Source organism: Jaculus jaculus, chromosome 17 (genome assembly GCF_020740685.1).
Source record: "Jaculus jaculus isolate mJacJac1 chromosome 17, mJacJac1.mat.Y.cur, whole genome shotgun sequence".
NCBI classification, from domain to species: domain Eukaryota; kingdom Metazoa; phylum Chordata; class Mammalia; order Rodentia; family Dipodidae; genus Jaculus; species Jaculus jaculus.
The window spans coordinates 32,901,159-32,919,833 of NC_059118.1; the positions used below are offsets into that span (position 1 = coordinate 32,901,159).

Sequence of the window (18,675 nt, forward strand, 5' to 3'; positions counted from 1 at the left end):
CTGCAGGCCTCTGCGGTGGACGCTGCGGGGCCACCCGCGCGTTCTTTCCCGCGGAGCTCGCGTGGAGCCGGGGCGGCACGGCGGGGGGCTCTGTCCCCGCCCGCGCACTGACCGGGGCGCGCAGGTCCGCCCGCCCAGCCTGGCCCCGCGCGCCTCGCCCCAGGCGGTCCCCACCCCCGGCCTCCGCCCGCCGTCTCCATGGCAACGAGCGACGCGGGAAGCGGAACCCTGTAGGGAGACCACTCTCACCAGACCCTGGTGTCCGGGTTTCAAAAGTCCCTGAAAGGTCAGTGTCCTCCCCACCCTGGCAACCCCTGGACAAGGAGCTCCAGGCAGCTGGGAACCCCCTTGTCTTGGGGACAGTATTGAAACGCGCGCTTGCCTTGGGAGTCTTGGAGAAGAGAGGGGAAGTCGACAGTCTCCTGGTCCCCCAACCCCGGGTCCGGAATGGAGGCTCAGGTACCCAAGCTGGCTGAGCAGCGGGTCCCAAGCTGGGTTTCCCCTCTGCTCCCTCGGGACAGAGGGCAGGGCCCAGCCCCTGCCTTCACCCGCTCAGCCCCCTCACTCCTCTGTCCATTCCTGGGACACTGCAGAGGGAAGGAGAGTGACCTTCAGATGGGATGATCAGCCCACCTGCACAGGTGAGACATGCCCTTAGACGTCCAGGCATTAATCCATGCCGGCTCTAAAGTACTAGGCGCTTCTAGCCGGGCCCGACAGCTGCTGTGCTCAGCAATTACAACATGCAATGGCTATGACAAAATCCCAGTTGTTTTGGGCTGAGGAAATTTCCTAGTGGTTTGGGCGTTTGCCTGCGAAGCCTAAGGACCCTGGTTTGATTCCCCAGGACCCACGTAAGCCAGATGCACAAGGGGACTCAAGCATCTGGAATTCATTTGCAGTGGCTAGAGGCCCTGGCGTGCCCATTCTATCTCTCTATCTCCCTCTTCCTCTCTCTCTCTCAAATAAATAAAATGTTTTTTTTTTTTTTAAATCCTAGTTGTAAGGCTGGAGAGATGGCTTAGCAGTTTAAGCGCTTGCCTGTGAAGCCTAAGGACCCCAGTTCAAGGCTGGATTCCCTAGGACCCACATTAGTCAGATGCACAAGGGGGCGCATGCGTCTGGAGTTCCTTTGCAGTGGCTGGAGGCCCTGACGTGCCCATTCTCTCCCTCCCCCCCTCTTTATCTATCTATCTATCTATCTACCTACCTACCTACCTCTTTCTCTCTCTGACTGTTGCTCTCAAATAAATAAATAAAAATAAACAAAAAATATTTTTAAAAATCCTAGTTGCCTTCACACAGCAATGCAGGACCTATGTGTATGTAGTTCTTTTATCTGTAAATACTCAGGGAAGGCTGGTGAAAAACCTTCACCATGTGAACAGTGATGCCCAGTCCTTTCTACCTCTCTTCGCTGGCTTGGCCTGCGCTAACAAAATATCTTACACTGGCCCGTTTAAACAACAGAAATGTATTTCGTCCACTTCTGGCTCTGGAAGTAGTGTGAGGCGGGCTGCTTCAGCCTCTTCTTACTGGTTCCTTGGTGGGGGTTGGGAGGCTGGTGGATGGACATTCTTCTCATCTGTACAGATGAAGGAAGAAGTCCGAAAGTGAAGCTGGTTGTCAAGGAAGAAGTTTGAAAATGAAGCTGGTTGTCAATGGTCACCTACTAGTAGTTGATTCCCACAGAACTCAGAGTTCCTCCTGACCCAAAACCTGGGCAACGCCCTGTCCTCCATGCCCAGCCTCCCATAATACCACACCATAACCATGCTTACCAAACACACCCTTGGAAGAGGAGAGACCGCTCTGGTCTCAGCGTAGACAAGTTCCTTCTCTTTTTCTGGGGACCTCACTTCTGTCACATGTAAAATAAAAGGTTCACCAGGCCCAAGATAGCAAACAGTTTCACAACTGCCAGGAAGGTAGTCTTGTGTAGAAGTCTCAGCTGCCCTGGGTGATGGCCACAGGGGAAGAGGGGTAGGGTGAGCGGTCTCCTAGCTTGGCAAGTGATTTTCTGGTTTTAACACTCACAGTGATGGAGCAATCAAGAAGTCCAACCAGAGATGTTACACTCTGATGTTCTCTTACACCAGTACCCAAGTGTCTCCACATTCTGGCAGGCTAATTTCCCTTCCTGAAAGTTTTTCTCTCATGGTGGGGTAATTTGTTATTCAGCAATTAAAGACAAATAGCTATGTGGTCTAATTTGAAGTTGTAAACTATATTCAGGTAGTTCACAGAACACATAACATATATTTCTGGTCTTCTCTTGAAAAATTTAAATAGCTGAGACTGGAGAGATAGCTTAGTGGTTAAGGCACTTGCCTGCAAAGCCAAGGGACCCAGGTTCAATTCCCCAGTACCCACATAAGCCAGATGCATATGGTGGGGCATGCATCTGGAGTTCATTTGCAGCAGCTGGAGGCCCTGCTGCACCCATTCTCTTTCTCTCTCTATCTGCCTCTTTCTCTTTCTCTCTCAAACACATATAAAATAAAGTTAAACAATTAAATATCCCATAGTGCCCTGTGAGTGTGTGGGAGTGTCCTTACTATTTGAGAACATAACCCCAAGGCACAAAGCACTACTAAAAATAGATATATTAAACAGTACAGAGGGTAGATCCCCAAGAAGGATTTATCAATTCTAAATTTATAGGCACTTAATAACATAGCTTCAAAATAGATAAAATAAAGTTAACAGAATGAATAGGAGTAGCAAACTCACATCCACATGCCTCTCTTAATAATTGATGGAATGAGCATATAAAAATTCAGTAAAGCCAGGTATGGCACACACCTTAAATCACAGCACTCGGTAGTCAGAGGCAGGAGCATTGCTGTGAGTTCAAGGCTAGCGTGAGACTATGTAGTGAATTCCAGGTCAGCCTGGGCTACAGGGGACCCTACCTAAAGAAAAAAAAAAATTCAGTAGAGCTATTGGAGAGACTTAACCAAAGTGGCGTGCGACCTGAATTATATTTCAAAACATCAGACGTGAGGAAGGACAGGGGCTGCCACAGTAATGCAGATAGAAAAGTGATGGTGAGCTTGTAAAGCTAGGGTATTTTTAATACTTGCTTTCCTCAACAGCCATGTCTCCTTCCAGCTCCACCAGGATAAGACAAAGGACAAGCCCCTTTTGATGTAAGATGATAAACACTGTTGATGCTCTCAATCTAGAAGCTCTCCCAAATGGGAAAATTCCAATAATTTCTTCCAAAACCCACCATTACCTTAACCCATCATATAAAGAAACCCTACAAGACTGGGTAATTTAAGAGACAAAATCAGTACTAATTAAATGGCTTTCTATGGCCACAATAGTAACATCAATATTAAGGCTGACCAATTGCTTCCACCATGTGCAAGGCACTGTGCAAAGCACTTTATAAATGACCCCACTTCACTTCTAAAACAAGCAGAGTCCATTATACAGATAACTTCATAACTCATCTAAAACCACCCAGTGGGTCAAGTGGTAGAGATAAGATTTAACTCCAGGGCTGGAGAGATGGCTTAGTGGTTAAGGTGCTTGCTTGCAAGGACCCATGTTCTGCTCTCCAGATCCCAGTTAGCCAGACACACAACTGTGAGGAAAGTTCAAGGTTTCATATGACCACTAGGTGATGCAAGTGGCTGGAGTTCGATTATAGTTGCTGAGGCCCTGGTGCACTCTAAAATCAAAAAAAAGATTAAACTCCAGATCCATATATAAAGTCCACTTTTTAATTTAATTTTTTTTTTTGCAGTACTAGGTGCTGAACCCAGTACCTCGTGCATGCTAGACAAACCTTTTACCACTAAACTATATCTCCATCCCAAAGTCCACATATATAACCACATATGTAAATCTTGGCAAGAAATATGAAAAGAACAATGTCATTTAAAATTAGCATGTCTTGGTAATATTTATTACCTGATGTTATTATTAATTGCATCCCCATAGAAAGGGGTCTGTGGCTACTGGCCCCATTTTATAAGAACCTCAACCTCCCTCAACTGCATCTCCCTCCTCAGCTGCCCTCTAGCCTCTTTCCCTATCTAGTTCCTTCCTTTTGTTTTCTCGTGTGTGTGTGTGTGTGTGTGTGTGTGTGTGTGTCAGGTGTATACCTGTGTGTATGCAGATTCACGTGCTGTCGTTCAGCAAGCCCCAGTAATTCTCTGGTCTCTTCCCACTACATGCCACTAGGATTACAGATATGTGTGGCCACATGGGTTCTGGGAAATAAAACCTGACAGTCTCCAGTGAACACGGTTAGCTGCTGAGCCATCTTTCCAACTGTCTAATCCTCCCTTTTAAAAAATTATATAGGGCTGGAGAGACGGCTTAGCAGTTAAGGCACTTGCTTGTGATGCCTAAGGACCCATGTTGGACTCTCCAGATCCCATGTGAGCCAGACAACAAAGGTGAGGCAAGCACAAAGTCACACATGACCACTAGGTGGTGCAAGCGTCTGGAGTTCATTTGCAGTGGCTGGAGGCCCTGGAACGCCCATTCTGTCTCTCTCTCTCTCCCTCTTTCTCTCTCTGTTGCTTTCAAATAAATAAATAAAAGTAAACAAAAAAATTAATAAAAAAAGAATTGGTATCTTTAAAAATTTTTTAAGAACCTGAACCCATAAATATGGAAATTGGTGAATTATTTTTACTATCCTAACTTGACTCCCTAATCCCATGTAAGATAAATGAAGCACTTTACCATTTCAGAGAAGGGTGTGCAGAAATATGTGTCCAGGGCTGGAGAGATGGCTTAGTGGTTAAGCGCTTGCCTGTGAAGCCAGATGCACAAGGGGGTGCATGCACCTGGAGTTCGTTTGCAGTGGCTGCAGGCCCTGGAGCACCCATTCTCTCTCTCTCTCTCTCTCTCTCTCTCTCTCTCTCTCTCTCTCTCTCTCTCTACCTCTTTGTCTCTCTGTCTGTCACTCTCAAATAAATAAGTAAAAATAAACAAAAAAATTTAAAATCATGTTTGAAAAAAAAATGTGTCCATACTTCATGGGAAAGGCATGTATAAAGACATCTGTGTTACTGTTTCCAGAAACCAAGAGGAGGCTAACACTATAAAAAAAAATGCCAAAACCAAAGGAAAGAAAAGAACAAACCAAAGGGGCTTCCCTGCCCATTGTTCCTATTCTTCAAAAGTTTCTGAGAACCTACGAGAAGCACTGCGCGCGGTTTCAGGCTTCGGTGAGTCCTGCCATCAGGCGGGACCTGCAGGGCAGCATCGAGGGCGCGCGGGCTCTCCGCGGGGTGAGTGGCGCGCCTCCCTCCCTCGCTCCCCTCGCTTCGCTCCTGCTCGCCTCGTTTGAAGCTCGCGGCTTTGCTCACTGGGCACCCCCCATCCCTCTCCTCTCTCTGCCCCGGGACCCCTTGTGCCAGCCAGCAGGCCAGCCTGGCCCCGCCTCACTTCTCACCTGGGATGACCACAGGCCCTCCTCCCCTTCCTCCCTTGGCCCCCCCCGACGTGTCCCCTTAAGTCAGATTCCCTCTCCAGCTCTTGAGATCTAGCTCCTTGGATGACACCACCCAGAAAAATCCTGATTCTGAAAGCTCTGGTTTTCGAGAGAAAAAGAGAATCTGTATCAACTCTTTTCTGAGCTTAAATCTAGGGCTTGACTTGAGGTGTGTGGGGAGGGGGGGGGGTCGGCAGGGGAGGACGTGGGCAACTCCAGAGAAGGAGGCACCGGGTGCACCAGAAGGGGGAGCCTAACGCCCCCAAAACAACTGGGCCAGACTCGCAACTTCTCAACCCCAGCCCAGACAGCTGATTGCCTAGAATGCCGTACCAAAGAAGACACCCAACTAAACAAAATTACTGGAAGTGGGGCCTTTGAAGATCATGACTCGAAGCCCACTGTGCCTCATGTTTCCTGAACGTGCGCTGTGGGTGGGGCGATGAGCCACTGGACCTCACACAAAACATCCCCCCATTTCCTCTCCAACCATCCCTTTCCTCGGGCCTCCTGCCTCCCGCAGCTGCCTCCCTCCCGCCTCATCTGCCCTCTGTCCTTTGTCCCCACGCGCTCTGCTAACCCCTCACATTTTTTGCTCACGTATGTGTGTCTGCGTGTGTGCACGTGTGTGTGCGCGCGCCATGAGCGGTATATGCTTCTGTGTGCGTGTGTGCAGATGCAGGCATCTCCATGCAAATTCGTGCAGAGGCCACAGGAGAATGTGCTGCGTGCCCTCTTCTCAACTATCCTCACACTGCCTTGAGATGGGGTCTCTCCTGCAGCCCGGGGCTGCTGTCAGCCAGCAAGTCTCAGTGATTCTCTCACTACATGCCACCACAGACTGGGGTTACAGACGTGTGTGGCCACATGGGTTCTGGGGAATAAAACTTGACAGTTCCCAGCAAGCACTCTTACCTGCTGAGCCATCCTCCCAGCTGTCTAGTTCCTTCTCTTTTTTTTATTTTATTTATTTATTTTTTATTTGAGAGCGACAGACAGTGAGAGGAAGAGGCAGAGAAACAGAGAGAATGGGCGCGCCAGGGCCTCCAGCCACTGCAAACGAACTCCAGACGCGTGCGCCCCCTTGTGCATCTGGCTAATGTGGGTCCTGGAGAATCGAGTCTTGAACCAGGGTCCTTTGGCTTCACAGGCAAGCGCTTAACCGCTAAGCCATCTCTCCAGCCCTCCTTCTCTTTTTTTAAGTGTTATTTTATTTTGTTAATTTTTAAAAATTTACTTGAGAGAGAGAGAAAAAAGCAGAGAATTAGTATGGGAGCACCAGGGTCTCCTGCCACTGCAAACAAACTCCAGACACATGCACCACTTTGTGCACCTGCTTTATATGGGTACTGGGGAATCAAACCTGGGCCATTGGGCTTTGTGAGCGAGTACTTTTAACTCCTGAGTCATCTCTCCGGCCCTTAAATTGTTGCTTTGAAGCAGGGGCTCACTCTAATCCAGGCCTGCAACTTACTCCCTGCTACAGGCTGGTCTTGAACTCACAGTGATCCTCCCACCTCAGCCTCTTGAGTGCTGAGATTAAAAGCACGCATCACCATGTCAGCTAGTCCCTCCTTTTTGCAGTTCCTTCCCTAGGTAGCAACACACATCTTCCAGCTTTCTATAGCTTTCCTTTCTTGTGGTAAAATAATTGCTAATTAATTTTTTATATTTTATTTCTTTATTCATATGGGAGAGGGAGGGAGAGAAAGAGAGATTGGGCATGCCAGGGCCTCCAGCCACTGCAAACAAACTCCAGACGCATGCGCCCTGTTGTGCATCTTGCTTACATGGGTCCTGGGGAATCAAACCGGGGTCCTTAGGCTTCACAGGTAAACACCTTAACCGCTAGGCCACTTCCCCAGCCTAATTAATTTTTTTACTGTAGTTCTTATAATTACCCTCCACTGCTTAATTATAAATCTCATTCAAATTAGTCCCTTCAAGCCAGACATGGTGGCACATGCCTTTAATCCCAGCACTGAGGTTGAGGTAGGAGGATGGCTGTGAGTTCGAGGCCACCCTGAGACTACATAGTAAATTTCAGGTCAGCCTGGGTTAGAGCAAAACCCTACCTTGGAAAACAAAACTAAAAAAAAATATATATATATATATATATATATATATATATATATATATATATATATATATATTAATCCCTTCAGGAACATTTTCCAAACCTGTTAAAATCATGATCATTATCAGAATTACAAGTAACACCTTCACCCAGTATGCATCTGTGTGTCCATGCAGCTGTAAGGACTGTTTAAGTGGATGGCTGGTCTAGGCGAGTTTCTATTTTGATTGCAAATATCACTAAAAGTCTTGTGGGACAATTATTATTCATGGAGGGAACTTCATCATCTTTTACTGGATCACCAACCCCAACACACACTTATTCTACAGTTAATAACCATCCCAAATGTTCATCCAGTTGTGTTCTCAAATGTTTATCCAGTATTGTCTGACAACATTTCTTTCCACACATTTAGATGCATGTTCCCCTGTTGTAGTTACCTTCTTGTTGCTGGGAAAAAACCATCCTACCAACAGCAGCTGATGGGAGAAAAGGGTTCATTTTGGCTTCAGTCTCAAAGGGGAGGTTTCACCATGGCAGGGAAAGAATGTAGAGCAGAAGCTAGACATCACATCTTGCCACAGCAGCTGGCAGAAAGCAGCAAGAGTGAGCTAGAACTCTCACAAGAGGGAGCTGGTTAGAACACCCCTAAGCCCACCCCCAGCAGCACACCTCCTCCAGCAAGGCTCCACCTCCCAAACTGCTACCAGTTGGGGACCATACATTCAAAACACAAGAGTCTATGGGGGACATCTGATTCAAACCACCACACTACCTATCTTATTTTTTCTTTTCCACTCCAGTTTACACTTATAAAACCTGATGACTTCTCACCAAGTGCCCGACCCATTTCCTTGGAACCTTTGCTAACAGCAATCCAAGATGAGCATTACATGCTGGGGAAGAAGATCTGCATCTGGGGTCTTCAGCTGAGCAACGCAGAGATTGCCAGACTCGTGAGTTGTGGTTGTAAGAAAATAAAAAATAAGTGTTTAACACTACTCCAGTTGAAGTGTGTTTGGCTATTGAGCCATCTCTCTTGGATGGCTATGGTCTTGCCAATGGCAGTGCTGGTGCCCAGGGAGTGACATCACAGACCTCCACTTGGGAGCTTTAGGACCTGGTCAGGAGCCTGTTTAGCACAGACCTGTGCCAACCTAGGCACTGACATGCCACCTTGGATCCTCTGTCAGAGTCACAGCTGGACAGCTCCAGCCCAGAGCTCAGGCTGGCATCTCTCACCACCAAGGTCTCAGCATGAGACCTACAGTGAAGGCTGCATGTGCCTGTTTCATCCTCAGCCAAGGAGTAACTTGGAATCCTAGATCTGTCCAATATGTCATCACCTTTAAAAGATGTTAATCTGCTGGGTGTGGTGGTGCACACCTTTAATCCCAGCACTTGGGAGGCAGAGGTAAGAGGATCGCCAAGAGTTCGAGGCCACCCTGAGACTACATAGTGAATTCCAGGTCAGCCTGAACTAGGGTGAGACCTTACCTCAAAAAAAAAAAAAAAAGTTAAAGGGAAGAGAAAGGAAAGAGAAGGAAGGCGTTAGACACCAAATTTCCTTCTCTCATAAGGCCTTCTCTCATAAGGTCGTTTCAGGTTATTCCCATGACCTAATAGGTTGATATTGTATATATGTAATTACAATGATTGTAATGGGGAGGCAATATGATGGAGAATGGAATTTCAAATGGAAAAGTGTGGGGGTAGGGAGGGAGGAAATTACCATGGGATATATTTTGTAATCATGGAAAATGTTAATAAAAATTAAAAAAAAAAAAGTTAATCTAGCAAGTACCACGCAAGCCCCTTGTAGGCTGCAACTGGGAGCTGAAGGAGCGCTCTGGTGGTGCTGGCTCTACTTGCTGACAGGTGGCCTTCCTGATGTCCCGGTGACTCACGACTTTAAGTGTCCTTTCCTTTCATGAGGCAATGATTTAACCGTTGCTGGTATCCTTGGTTGCTACCAAAACAAAAGGCCTCTCTGTGGCCCCTTCCTTACTCAGAAGCTGCGGAGGTGGCAGGGCTCACTCGCAGCCCCATCCAGGGCTTCATTAGCGGGAGCTGAATCCCATAGTCCAGTCCTGACCCTGTCCAGCACTGAGTGGCACCCATTGTCATCTTTATTTAATGCTAACGAGATGTCATAACCATGGCTATCTATGAAAAACAGCATGGCCACAAGATTGACATGCTCTTAATTAAAATAATTGGTACAATATTTAATTAAAAATCAGCATCCAAGCCTGGGATGGTGGAGCGCTCCTGTAATACCAGCACCTGAGAGACAGAAGTAGGAGGATCACTGTGAATTTGAGGCCAGCCTGGAAATACAGAGTATGCTAGAGTGAGACCCTACCTCAAAAAACCAAAACAAAACAAAAAACCAGCATCTAACAGTGTACCAGGGCTGTCGTGAGCGTCATAGGCTGGGTGGCTTAAATAGGGAGTTCTTTCTCCTACTTCTGGAGGCTGAGTCTGGCCTGGTGCTGGCAGGCATTCTGAGCCTTGCTCCTTGGCTTGCAAATGGCTGTCTACTTCCTGTGTCTTCACGTGGTCTCTGCGTTAGACACCAAATTTCCTTCTCTCATAAGGCCTTCTCTCATAAGGTCATTTCAGGTTATTCCCATGACCTAATTAAACTTACCTCTTTTTTTTTTTTTTTGCTAACTTACTCACCACTTTTTAAAAATTATTTATTTATTTGATAGAGAGAAAGAGGGAGCACCAGGGCCTCCAGCCACTGTAAACGAGCTCCAGGTGCATGCACCCCCTTGTGCACCTGGCTTATGTCAGTCCTGGAGAATCAAACCGGGATCCTTTGGCTTTACAGGCAAACACCTTAACTGCTAAGCTATCACTCCAGCCCCCCTTATTCACCACTTTAACTACTCAATCTCCAAATCCCAGCCAGCTCCTGACATAACGGAGATAGGGCTTCCAGCCAGAATGGGAGAGAGCTCATCAGCCCACAGCAGCAGTCCAAATCGTAGCCTGCAGCATATCTCAGTTCATCATAAAGCTTTTCGTTCCCCGTTTTTTTCAATGAATCTTTTCTTTCCTTTTCTTTTCGCACTACCTATCCTTGTAGAAGATTACCTTAGAGGCAAAGACACTGAAGTCATTGAGATCATTGACATAATATAGGACGGCCCAGAGGACACGTGCCATCCTGATGGAAGCAATCCTCAACATTGTCTTCTTAGGCCTCGCTTCTGGAGCTGAGGGGAAAACTCACCTGCCCGTTTGCCACTGTGGAAATCGTCGACTGCAAGATGGATCTGTGGTCCCTGGGGCGCCTTGGGAAGGCTCTGCAGTTCAGCAGTCTGCGTTCCCTGGTCCTCGATTATTGCAAGTAAGGTTAACAGGAGAGCCCTGGCAGGCCAGGCCCCTGGCGCCAATGGCTGGGAAGGCAAGGGCAGGAGAGGGCCATGTCCCAGCACTGAGGAAGATAGACACACATAGAAGGCAAGGCTGGTGTCCAAGGGAGACTTTGGGATGTTGGAAAACAAACAAGCTCTTGCTTGTACAGAGTGCAAGGCACAAAGTCAGGATGTCACAAGTGGTGTCCATCTGACATACAGAAGACGGACACCACAGCTCCCCTGGTGACAAGTCTCGTGCTCATTTGCAGTCGGCCTTGCACAAACAAAATAAAATTTCAAAATTTTTAAAATGTTGATTTCTGAGCCGGGCATGGCAGCACACACATCTTCAATCCCAGCACTGGGGAGGCAGAGATAGGAAGATCGCTGTGAGTTCGAGGCCAGTTGGAGGCTACAGAGTGAGTGAGTTCAGGTCAGCCTGGGCTAGGGTGAGACCCTACCTTGAAACAAAACAAAAACCGAAAAGGTTATTTGTATCTGTCAGCTTACCATTAATATTCTAAATATTTAAGCCATGACATTCCAAATTTTTTTTTTTTTTTTTTTTTTTTTTTTTTGGTTTTTTGAGGTAGGGTCTCACTCTAGCCCAGGCTGACCTGAAATTCACTATAGAGTCTCAGGGTGGCCTCGAACTCATGGCAATCCTCCTACCTCTGCCTCCCGAGTGCTGGGATTAAAGTCGTGTACCACCATGCCTGGCCCCAAATATCTTGAAGGTATCCCTTTACCTCACTGAACCTTAGTTTCTTGACCTATAAATGTCGCCAATCCGACCAGAGGCTGGGGAGGTTGCACATGACTTTCTTTCAAACTAAAGATTGTAGTTCAAAGTGAGGGTGCCAAGGCATGGCAGGTGGGATGACAAGTAGGGCCTGAACCAGCTCTGGTATACCTTAAAAGGCCTTCCTAGGCTGGAGAGCTGGCTTAGTGGTTAAGGTACTTGCTGGCAAAGCTAAAGGACCCTGGTTCAATTCCCCAGTACCCACGTAAAGCCAGATGCCAATTCATTTATTCATTCTCTTTCTCTCTCTCTCTCAAATAAATAAATTAAACTTCTTTCTTTTTTTTTTTTAAAGGGGCTTCCTAATGAATTCTACTACTGCTGAGGTTTTCCCAGATGTCTCCACCCCTGCCAGCTGTCCCGACATGCATGGCTCTTTTTTTCCCCCTTTTTTTCAAGATAGGGTTTCATTCGAGCTCAGGCTGACCTGGAACGCATTATGTAGTCTCAGGCTGGCTTTGAACACACAGCAATCCTACCTCTGCCTCCTGAGTGCTAGGATTAAAGGGATGTACCACCACCCCTGGCTTTTTTTGATTTTTGAGGTAAGGTCCCACTCTAGCTCAGGCTGACCTGGATCTCACAGGGTGGCCTTGAACTCATGGTGATCCTCATACCTCTATCTCCCAAGTGCAGGGGTCAAAGGCCTGTACCACCACGCCCAGCTCACACCCAGCTCTTTTGTGCTAAGCTTAAGTTCAGAGCTTGCTCTCCATCGGCTCCCTGAAGTGGCATTTCAAACCATCCTTGGCTCACTTTGTCCAGAAGGCTGACTTTGGGTTCCCTTCTCTCCACACTGGGCATCCCCCAGGAGGCCAACCCTTTGCTCTTCCATAGAGACTAGCTTTTAACTGCTCTGGGAAGGACTTTGAAGTTAGTGGTACAGTCTGTGGTACAGATTTTAATTTTTTTTAAGTATTTTATTTTTTATTTTTTAATTAATTAATTTATTTATTTGAGAGCGACAGACAGAGAGAGAAAGACAGATAGAGGGAGAGAGAGAGAATGGGAGCACCAGGGCTTCCAGCCTCTGCAAATGAACTCCAGATGTGTGCGCCCCCTTGTGCATCTGGCTAACGTGGGACCTGGGGAACCGAGCCTCAAACCAGGGTCCTTAGGCTTCATAGGCAAGCACTTAACCACTAAGCCATCTCTCCAGCCCAAGTATTTTATTTTTATTTATTTATTTATTTATTTGACAGAGAAAGAGGGAGAGAGAGAATGGGCACACCAGGGCCTCCAGCCACTGCAAGCGAACTCCAGACACATACACCCCCTTGTGTATCTGGCTAACATGGGTCCTGGGGAATCGAACCTGGGTCCTTTGGCTTTGCAGGCAAATACCTTAACCACTAAGCCATCCCTCCACCCCCTCCCAACTTTTTTCAAGGTAGGGTCTCATTATAGCTTAGGCTGACCTGGAATTCACTATGTAGTCTCAGGATTAAAGGTATGGTACAGATTTTAAAAGTCACTCAGTTGTTCCTGTCATTTCATTTTAGATTTGGAAATGAAGAAATCGAAAGACTTTTCTCAAGCCTGGAGAAGAGCCAACGGCTTCAAGTCCTCAGTCTGTGTTACTGTGGGCTGGGGCCTTGGTGTGGGTCAAGGCTGGGCGTGGTTATCAGCCAGTGCGCTATTTGGTGAGAGCCCCCCCCCACATACATACCACATGCTCCCCTGTTTCATCTGAAGTCACACAGCCCATTATGATAGCCATTTTGTGTATCTTTCCTTAACCATAAGAGAAAGATTCGTTAGATAAGTTTGAGAATTGAGGGTGTCGTGCCAAATGTGTGGTTTTGGCCCTCTGTTCTTCCTCTAATTACTGACTATTTTATGACTAGGCATATTATGTATCAGATGAAGACATTAAATCTGACCTTGAAGAAATGGGCCTAATAACCATTGAACAATGTCTTTCACCCTCTGCCCGCAGCGAGCTGAGACTTGACGGCAATTACCTGCAATGTTCCGGGGCTCTGGCTCTCCTCAGACCCATGGCAGAGTATGCGGAGCTGCAGGGAAGCCATCCGCCCCCCAGGGCCTCGCCACACAATGGAAATCCCCCTCAAGTGCCGCCCGGTAAGCACTGGGAACCACTTCCAGGGAGCCCTACGCTCCTGTTGGCTCCTGAAGGAGGAAGCCATTTTTGCAACTAAAGGACCTTTATTTTTTACTTTTTGAAGCAAACCCAACAGACTGGCCTTTTTTGATGAGAGAGAGAGAATTGGTGTGCCAGGGCCTCCAGCCACTGTAATCGAACTCCAGATGCATGTGTTCCCTTTCCTCATGTACAGCCTTGTGCGTGCGTCACCTTGTGTGTCTGGCTTATGTGGGATCTGGGAAGGCAAAAATGGGTCCTTAGGCTTCGCAGAGAAATGCATTAACTGCTAAGCCACAGCTCCAGCCCATAGAGGACCTTTTCAGTGATTGATGGGGGTCCTTCTTCCCTCGGTATGAGGGGGAAGCAGAAGGATGGCTTCCAAAGGTGTCCTTGCCCTGACCTTCAGAACCTGTGAATACACTTCTTGAATGGATGGCAGATGTGACTGAGGCCAGGAGTGGGAGGTGTGGCGGTCGTCCTGGATTAGCAGGAAGAGTCAGGCGTGACCACAAGGACCTTTCTAAGCAGCAGGCAGGAGGTCTGGAGGCAGAGACAAGAAGTGACTTGGAGTGATGAGCAAGGGCCAAGCAGGGAGTGTCGGTGGCCGCTAGGAGCTGGGAATGGCAAGGAAACCTTTCCCAGGGCGTCCAAAGGGACTCATTTCACACGTCTGACTTCTGGAACTGTTTTAATTCTCTTTTCTTTTTTTTTTTTTTTTAAACAGAATGTCACTTTGCAGCCTTCTGCCTCTGTCTCCTGAGTGCTGGAATTACAGAAACTTTTATTTCTTTATTTAAATTATTTACTTATTTATTTATTTTGAGGCAGGGTCTCACTCTAGCCAAGGCTGTGCTGAATAGTCACTCTGTAACCCAGGCTGGCCTCAGACTCACAGTGATCGTCTTACATCACCCTCCCAAGTGCCCCCCATTTGTTTCTGTTGTTGTTGTTTTCTGGGTTTTTCAAGGTAGGGTCTCACTCTTCCTTAGACTGACCTGGAATTCACTATGTAGTCTCAGGGTGGCCTTGAACTCGCCGTAATTCTACCTCTGCCTCCCAACTGCTGGGATTAAAGGCGTGCACCACCACACCTGGACCCATTTTTTTAAAAGAATTTTGGGGTTTTTTGTTTTTGTTTTTGGGTTTTTTTTTGTTTTGTTTTGGTTTTTCGAGGTAGGGTCTCACTTTGGTTCTGGCTGACCTGGAATTCACTATGTAGTCTCAGGGTGGCCTCGAACTCACGGCAATCCTCCTACCTCTGCCTCCCGAGTGCTGGGATTAAAGGTGTGTGCCACCACACCTGGCTAAAGATTTTATTTTTATGTATTTATTTATTAGATACAGAGAGAGGGAGAGAGACAGAGAGAGAGAATGCATATGCCAGGGCTTCTAGCCACTGAAAACGAACTCCAGATGCATGTGCCACCATGTGCATCTGGCTTATGTGGAACCTGGAGAATCGAACCTGGGTCCTTGGGCTTCACAGGCATGCGCCTTAACGGCTAAGCCATCTCTCCAGCCCCTTCATCTGTATTTTTTTTAAACCATTCATTGTGTGGTCATTTGTTACAACATCAGGAAGCGAATACTCCTCACTGTTATTCAAGCTCACGAGATTAAGAGTAAACGCAGCTTGGACAGGATAAAAGCATAAAGCAAGTTGATTGATGACCCCCAACTTCGACTATCCATGCACATGTCTACAGAGAGGGCTGAGTTTGAGGGCTGACACCACGTAGCAGGATTAACCCCCTCTCTCAGGCAGCCAGGCTTTCTCAGAACCTGAGGAGACATTCAATATGCCCGGCTGCAGCCCCAGGGATCTGTTCCTGTGACTTGTGACGAATGAGAAGGTGTGGGCTGCTTTCTTCCTGTGACTATGTGTCAAATCCCACAGAGTCCTCTTTGGGTCATTATCTGTATTTGGCACCAATCCCTATGGCCCAGGTCATGGTGAGCTATGATTGACCAGGGCGTGTCACGTTCCCATCTTGTCTGGAGGACAGAGCATTGTGCCAGAATCCTATGATTCATAGGGAGGCAGTGACCAACCCAGAGAGGAGGCAGATGGGAAGAGGCAGGACAGCCAAGCCTTTTATGTATGTATTAGTTACTTTTCTCCCTCTGTCCTGTCAGGGTGGAGACCTGGGAATTACTGGGCTCGTTGGTCAGCTGTTCTTGACCACTGGCAGCTCCGGTTTCGGTGAGACCCTCATTCTCAAGCAAACGACTCAGATGCCCACTGCTCTCTGTGGCCTCTGCATGCGTGCACTCAAGGCTCACGTGCATCTGCACAGACATGCACAAGCCACACATACCACACACATATACAAAATACTTTTTAGGGCTGGAGACATGCCTTAACAGTTAAAGCCCTTAACCTGGGAAGCCTAAGGACCCAGTTCTGATTCTCCAGTGTCCCCATAAGCCAGATGCACAAAGTGGCACATGTGTCTGGAGTTCATTTGCAATGGCTGGAGGCCCTGGCATGTCCATTGTCTCTCTCTATATATGCCTCTTTTTCTCTATCTTCCCCAAATAAATTAAAATAAATTAAAAAATTTAAAAAATATTTTAAAAAAGGGGAGCTGGAGAGTTGGCTTAGCAGTTAAGACATTTGCCTGCAAAGCCAGAGGATCCCTGTTTGACTCTACAGGACCCACGTTAGGCAGATGCACAAGGGGGGGTGCATGCATCTGGAATTCATTTGCAGTGGCTGGAGGCCCTAACGTGCCCATTTTCTCTCTCTCTCTCAAATAAATAAACAAAATATATTTTAAAAATTTTAAGAAAAAAGGAGCCAGACGTGGTGGCGCACACCTTTAATACCGGCACTTGGGAGGCAGAGGTAGGAGGATCACTGTGAGTTTGAGGCCACCCTGAGACTACATAGTGAATTCCAGCTCAGCCTGGACTAGAGCGAGACCCTACCTTGAAAAACCAAAAATAAAAATTTTAAGAAAAGAAAGAAAAAAGGAAAGGAAGGGCTCCCCCACCCACCCACACACCAAAAAGACAACAGAAAAAGAAAAAAGAGAAGGAGGAATAATGTCAGTGTTTCTATTGCAGAGCTGTAATGAATGATGCTATCGTGTTGCTTGGAGTTTAGACTTGATCTATTGAAAAGAATGCTCTAACGTATTCCATGTTCTCTCCTGTTCTGTGAGCAGCGTCCAGGCCTCCCTCCTGCCCTCCCGTTTCTGCACTCAGACACCGTAGCATCCAATTTCACACCACACAGGGGTCCCAGTGCCTCCAATGGACAAGTTTGTTTTCTTAGTTACTTGGTACAACATACAAATGTGATGTCAATAATCATATGCCCTCATTTTTTACTGTATGGACATGTGTTCATATACACGTGTGTTCCCTGGTAGGTGCAGAAGTCTCTTCTGGTGCTAGGAATATGTTAGTTCAGAAAACAAAGAGCTCTGCCCTGGATGAGGGAGCTAGGGACACGGCATGCTTGTGCATGGGTATGTGTGTAGGTGTGGGGGGCAACGTCAGGCAACTTTTAAAAGGTGAAATAAATAAATACATGCTATAATTTGTTAGAAAGTGACAATTTTGTAGAAAAAGAAAAAGTCACCGGGCGTGGTGGCGCATGCCTTTAATCCCAGCACTGGGGCGGCAGAGGTAGGAGGATCGCCGTGAGTTCAAGGCCACCCTGAGACTCCATAGTGAATTCCAGGTCAGCCTGAGCTAGAGTGAGACCTTACCTCAGAAAAACAAAGAAAGAAAAGTAGATGAGATATGGCAGCATAGGAAAGAATGATGGGGTTTCAACATAGGGGTGAGTGCCTGCCAGGAAGAAACCAAAACGGAGCAGACCCAGCAGATGAGGGAGGAGAGGAGGCCTGTGGTGAGTGGGGAAGCAAACAAACAGCACGCACAGGCCTCACCAAGGCCTCTGTGTCTGCGGCAGGCAGTGCGCCGGGAAGACACAGAGGATGAAGGGAGCCGGAAAGGTGTGGAGGTGTGACTCCAAGCTAGTGGAGAAAGGGCCCCCGAGCTGCGCAGAGCACACCTGCTGGGAAGGCTGCTCTTCTAAGGCAAGAAGTGTCTACCCAAGCGAGACTACAGTCAGTAGAAGCAGGGAGGTAACAGAGAGGCTCAGATTCTACATTGGTCCAACTCCTAATGCATCAGGTGCTGGTTTGAATGTAAAATGTCCCCATAGCCTCATGTGTTTATGATTAAGCCTCAGACTTGGTCCCCGGCTGCTGGCAATTTGAGAGAGTGGTGGGGCCTTTGGAAGGTGGAGCCTTGCTGGAGGGGGTGTGTCACTGAGGTCAGGCTTTGGGATAATACAGGCCAGCTCCAAGCTAAGTCCTCAGACTGCTTCCTTCCTGCTGCTGTGGAGATGTGATGCCCGCCTTGCTGTCTGCTGCTTTCATTTGTCCCCCACCATGATGAAGCTTTCCCTCAAGACTGTAAGCTGAAATAAATCCTTTTCTCTCATGAGCAGATTCTGGTTGGGTGTTTGGTCCCAGCAAATGAAAAGAAGACCCTGGAACAATTCCAGAATGATAGTATTTTTATTTTTTAAAATTTACTAAATTTTTTTGTGGTGCTAGGAGTTCAGGTTTCATACATGCATTTCTTAGGGTGGCCTCAAACTCACAAAAATCCTCCTACCTCTGCCTCCTGAGTGCTGGGATTAATGGCATGCACCACCATGCCTGGCTCTCAAATACTCTTTTTGTTTTTTATTAATTAGTTTTGTACTCAGTGAATACAGTCAAGTTGTTACCATTGTTTGCCTCCTCCATGTCCTTCCACTTCCCCTTGGTCCCTCCTTGTTGAGGTATATGGGTGATGCATTGTGGAGTTAGCCCACAGTTATGGGTAGGAGGA

General features: G+C 47.3%; 1 protein-coding gene across 1 annotated transcript in view; it reads left to right on the forward strand.

Moving 5' to 3' along the window:
* The first annotated feature begins 5,078 nt into the window (after positions 1 to 5,078).
* The window catches only part of LOC123455519, a 38,502-nt gene continuing 24,905 nt past the window's right edge, over positions 5,079 to 18,675 (forward strand). The window contains exons 1-5 of the mRNA XM_045136349.1: positions 5,079 to 5,258; positions 8,342 to 8,494; positions 10,751 to 10,899; positions 13,214 to 13,354; positions 13,651 to 13,796. Coding sequence (XP_044992284.1) covers positions 5,079 to 5,258; positions 8,342 to 8,494; positions 10,751 to 10,899; positions 13,214 to 13,354; positions 13,651 to 13,796 — 769 coding nt within the window. The remainder of the gene's footprint in view (positions 5,259 to 8,341; positions 8,495 to 10,750; positions 10,900 to 13,213; positions 13,355 to 13,650; positions 13,797 to 18,675) is intronic.